Raw genomic sequence first — 1,764 nt, 5'->3', positions numbered from 1 at the left:
TCAAAATATCGGTTATCGGTCTACTTGATCTGTAATAATCGGTATCGGCATCGGCCTTGAAAAACACATATCGGTCGACCCCTAGAACACACACATATATTATGCAAACAAAAACTTTTATTTTGGATGCGATTAATCACGATTAATCGTTTGACAGCACTAAAAAAAGATATGAGCGGAGTTGAGTGAGTGAGTTATATTTAAACAGCTGAAGGACAAATGGAAGGAAATACTGTCATTAATTAATTCTTGTATAAATTGAAAATAATATGGTACTGTTATAATAAATCACAAAAATAGCAATAGCAGAAAGAAACAGGGAAAAAACTATACAAAAAATTAAATAATATAAAAGTAAATTAATGTAATTAGTTATTTTTGTATTATGTATTTTTACATAAACTATTAAAATAATTATATTTTGTTTCTTTAAATTACATTTGTGCATTATAATTGATTCATTATTGATGACAAATCAAATCGCCACATTTAATATAAGATTGGCACTAAGAGAGTATTTACAGTATGTGCTACAAAACATACATTATGTATATTCATAATTGTGTATTTTATAGGTATATATTATATATAACATTTATGTATAATCCCAGATAATAATAAAAAAAATCGGAATATTAAATTATTAATTTAATTAGTTTTCTAATTTAGAATATTATTAATTTAAATTGTTTATTTTAGAATATTAATTTAAAATGCTTTTCTTAAAAAGAGTAAAAAGTAATAGCTGTAAATGCATATAGTTAATATAACTTAAATATTTTTTTGCTGGAAAACTGTTGCGATGCAAAATATTACTGATTGGTTTATACATTTCAGTCCATTCTTACTGATGTTTTTTTTTCATTCTCTCAGTTTCAACAGAACCACATCTATATTAGCCAGTTTATTTTTATTTTATTTTTATTTTAGCTTTATTTTATTTTAGCTTTATTTCATTTCACTAATGATTTAATAGTTTTAGATTTAATAGTTTTGATAAGTCTGTTGCATAGACTTTTATAGAAGCCATTATTTTTGAATTCTATTCTATTCTATTCTACACAGGAGCAGAGCTGTGGTGTGTGTTTGTCAGTGATGGATGACGCTGAAGCGTCTGCTTGTTTGCCGTGAGGGGGTCAGTGATCTGCAGAAGGTTCTAGATCAGCCGTCTGGATATGTGTTTCTGTTCTCTGAGGGTTGGGTCTGTGTGAGTTTGGTCATTGCTTCCATCGTCTTTCTCTGTAGTCCTTCTTTGTGTGAGCGTGTGTGTGTGTATGTTTTCAGCTTGTGTCCTTTGGGATGAATCCTTGTGGGACTTTTACATTAAAGTACGGTAGATTGCACCAGCCCGCCGCACGCACACCCCTGCATCATCTATTTCTTGCCTTCGCTCCTTCCTTCCTGTCAAAACGCAGCGTCCCACGGGGCAAAGAAAATAAAGATTAAACAGAGAGAGGAAATAATTGAGAAAAAAAGGTGGTGGGGGAGAAAGAAATAGTGTTAGTTATTATATCAAAACATAAAAGGGAAATGAAAACTTCTGGGATGAATTTCACAGCCGGGCCGGACTGATCATCTTGAGAACTTCATTCAGAGACACCTGTGAAATACTCACATTTACCTGCCATAATGTGAGGAACACTAAGATTTAAATCTCAAAACTAGCACTTTTTAGCACAAATATGGCATTCAAAAAGGCAGCTAAATATTGTTATAGGGACTAAAAAAATTTTTTTAATAGAAAAAAAAAATCCTTCAGCATTG

The 1,764-nt window shown here is 31.0% G+C and overlaps 1 protein-coding gene across 1 annotated transcript in view; it reads left to right on the top strand.

The window, feature by feature from the left end:
• Positions 1 to 1,131, top strand: part of LOC107727066 (acid-sensing ion channel 1-like) — a 59,766-nt gene extending 58,635 nt beyond the window's left edge. The window contains exon 3 of the mRNA XM_016536834.1: positions 1,066 to 1,131. Within this exon, the coding sequence (XP_016392320.1) occupies positions 1,066 to 1,131 (66 nt within the window). The remainder of the gene's footprint in view (positions 1 to 1,065) is intronic.
• Positions 1,132 to 1,764: the final 633 nt, after the last annotated feature.

Source organism: Sinocyclocheilus rhinocerous, unplaced genomic scaffold (assembly GCF_001515625.1).
Source record: "Sinocyclocheilus rhinocerous isolate Xijiao unplaced genomic scaffold, SAMN03320098_v1.1 scaffold2870, whole genome shotgun sequence".
Lineage (NCBI taxonomy): Eukaryota > Metazoa > Chordata > Actinopteri > Cypriniformes > Cyprinidae > Sinocyclocheilus > Sinocyclocheilus rhinocerous.
The sequence above is the reverse complement of the archived record's forward strand: the minus strand, read 5'-3'. Positions and strand labels throughout refer to the sequence as shown.